Consider the following 695-nt stretch of genomic DNA (forward strand, 5'->3'; position numbering starts at 1 on the left):
ACGAGGCGCCGCCGCGGCCGCCGCCCGTCGCGGCCGCGGCGCGGCGGCCCCTCTGCGCGGCGCACCGCGTCGCCTGCGTCCGCCGCGACGACGGCTCGCTCGCCTGCGCGCTCGGGCCGGGCCGCGCCTGCGACGGCGCGGTCCTCGAAGAGGCGGACGCGGACCGCTCCGCGGCGCGCGCGCCGCCGCCGCCCAAGGCGAAGCCGGGCGCGGGCAAGATCACGGCCTTCTTCAAGAAGGCGCCCAAGGGGCCGCCCAAGGTCCAGAAGCGGGCGACGTCCCGGAGCCCGAGCCCGCCGCCGAGGCCACCCGCGCCGACGCCGGCGGCGGAGGAGCCGACGCCCGCGTCGGAGCCCGCCGCGCCGCCGACCGCGGCGCGGCCCGCGCCGGAGCCGTCCGTCGCGGCGCCGAAACGCGCGCCTGAGCCGCCCGTCGCGGCGCCGAAACGCGCGCCGGAGCCGCCCGTCGCGGCGCCGAAACGCGAGCCGGAGCCGCCCGTCGCGGCGCCGAAACGCGAGCCGGAGCCGCCCAGGCCCGCCCAAGCGCCCGCGCCGCCGGCCCAAGCGCCCGCGCCGCCCGCCCAGGCGCCGCCCGCGGAGGCGCCGCCGCCCGCCGAGGCGCCGAGGCAGCCCGCGGTCGCCGCGCCGTCCTGCGTCCACGGCAACGGCCCGGGCTGCGCGCTTTGCGCCGCGCGC

General features: G+C 84.3%; 1 protein-coding gene across 1 annotated transcript in view; it reads left to right on the forward strand.

The window, feature by feature from the left end:
- AURANDRAFT_69318 (hypothetical protein) overlaps positions 1-394 on the forward strand; it is a gene marked incomplete at both ends in the record, with an annotated part of 1,288 nt that extends 894 nt beyond the window's left edge. Inside the window, one exon of the mRNA XM_009045082.1 lies at positions 6-394. Within this exon, the coding sequence (XP_009043330.1) occupies positions 6-394 (389 nt within the window). The remainder of the gene's footprint in view (positions 1-5) is intronic.
- Positions 395-695: the final 301 nt, after the last annotated feature.

The sequence above is a fragment of the Aureococcus anophagefferens genome (genome assembly GCF_000186865.1).
Source record: "Aureococcus anophagefferens unplaced genomic scaffold AURANscaffold_1392, whole genome shotgun sequence".
NCBI classification, from domain to species: domain Eukaryota; class Pelagophyceae; order Pelagomonadales; family Pelagomonadaceae; genus Aureococcus; species Aureococcus anophagefferens.